Genomic DNA, 784 nt, shown 5'->3' on the forward strand with positions numbered 1-784 from the left:
AGGGGGAGGGGAGATTTTGAAACTTGTGAAATCCACATTGATACCATTGGGCTATCCTGACCGGACTGCGGTGCTTGTTTGCTCCTGCAGGCGCACTCCTGACCGGACGGCGGTGCTTGTTTGCTCCTGCAGGCGCACTCCTGACCGGACGGCGGTGCTGTTTGCTGCTTCTTTGCTCCTATCTTCTCTCAGTGAATTTGTGGTTGAAAATGGCGGTGCGGAAGAAGGACGGAGGCCCGAATGTGAAATATTTCGAGGCCTCGGATACGGTGTCGCAGTTTGATAATGTGCGCCTATGGCTAGGGAAGAATTATAAAAAGGTGAGAGTTGCGAGTGGAGTGGATCGGAGAGGGTGAGGATGCAATTGTTTGTTGGGCCCTGGACTGTATCCTGATGGCGGGGAGGCGGGTGGAAGTTCGGCTTTCCCTGTCCTTGACATCGGCCTCGGAGCTTCCTGTCGGGTTGTCCAGCCGACGGTCGTAAGTCTCCTTCTGCGGAACGGAGAAAGTTCGGAAGTGGAGGACGCCGAATGCAGGCAGCCCGTTCCGTTTCCATTCCTCGCCTCATGCTCAAAAACTCCAGATCAATTCTCCTTCCCATCTCTCCCTATAACTACTTAAAAGCTGTTTTCGTCATTTCAAAAATATCTGCCCCGTTTGAAACCTTTCCCTCTCAAAAAATTCAATCCCACTTCAAAACCAACTTCGCCTTAAATCCTCAATGACACCTTTAAAATGTCCAATCCCTTAAAAAAAACCCTCATCCCGAAAACGCCCCCTGCTCC

At 51.4% G+C, this 784-nt stretch overlaps 1 protein-coding gene across 1 annotated transcript in view; it reads left to right on the plus strand.

Annotated features, from left to right (window-relative positions):
• The first annotated feature begins 85 nt into the window (after positions 1-85).
• The window catches only part of LOC109923049 (SWI/SNF complex subunit SMARCC2-like), a 14,112-nt gene continuing 13,413 nt past the window's right edge, over positions 86-784 (plus strand). Inside the window, exon 1 of the mRNA XM_048618887.1 lies at positions 86-320. Coding sequence (XP_048474844.1) covers positions 210-320 — 111 coding nt within the window. The 5' untranslated portion in view covers positions 86-209. The remainder of the gene's footprint in view (positions 321-784) is intronic.

The sequence above is a fragment of the Rhincodon typus genome, chromosome 41 (assembly GCF_021869965.1).
Source record: "Rhincodon typus isolate 14 chromosome 41, sRhiTyp1.1, whole genome shotgun sequence".
Classification (NCBI taxonomy): domain Eukaryota; kingdom Metazoa; phylum Chordata; class Chondrichthyes; order Orectolobiformes; family Rhincodontidae; genus Rhincodon; species Rhincodon typus.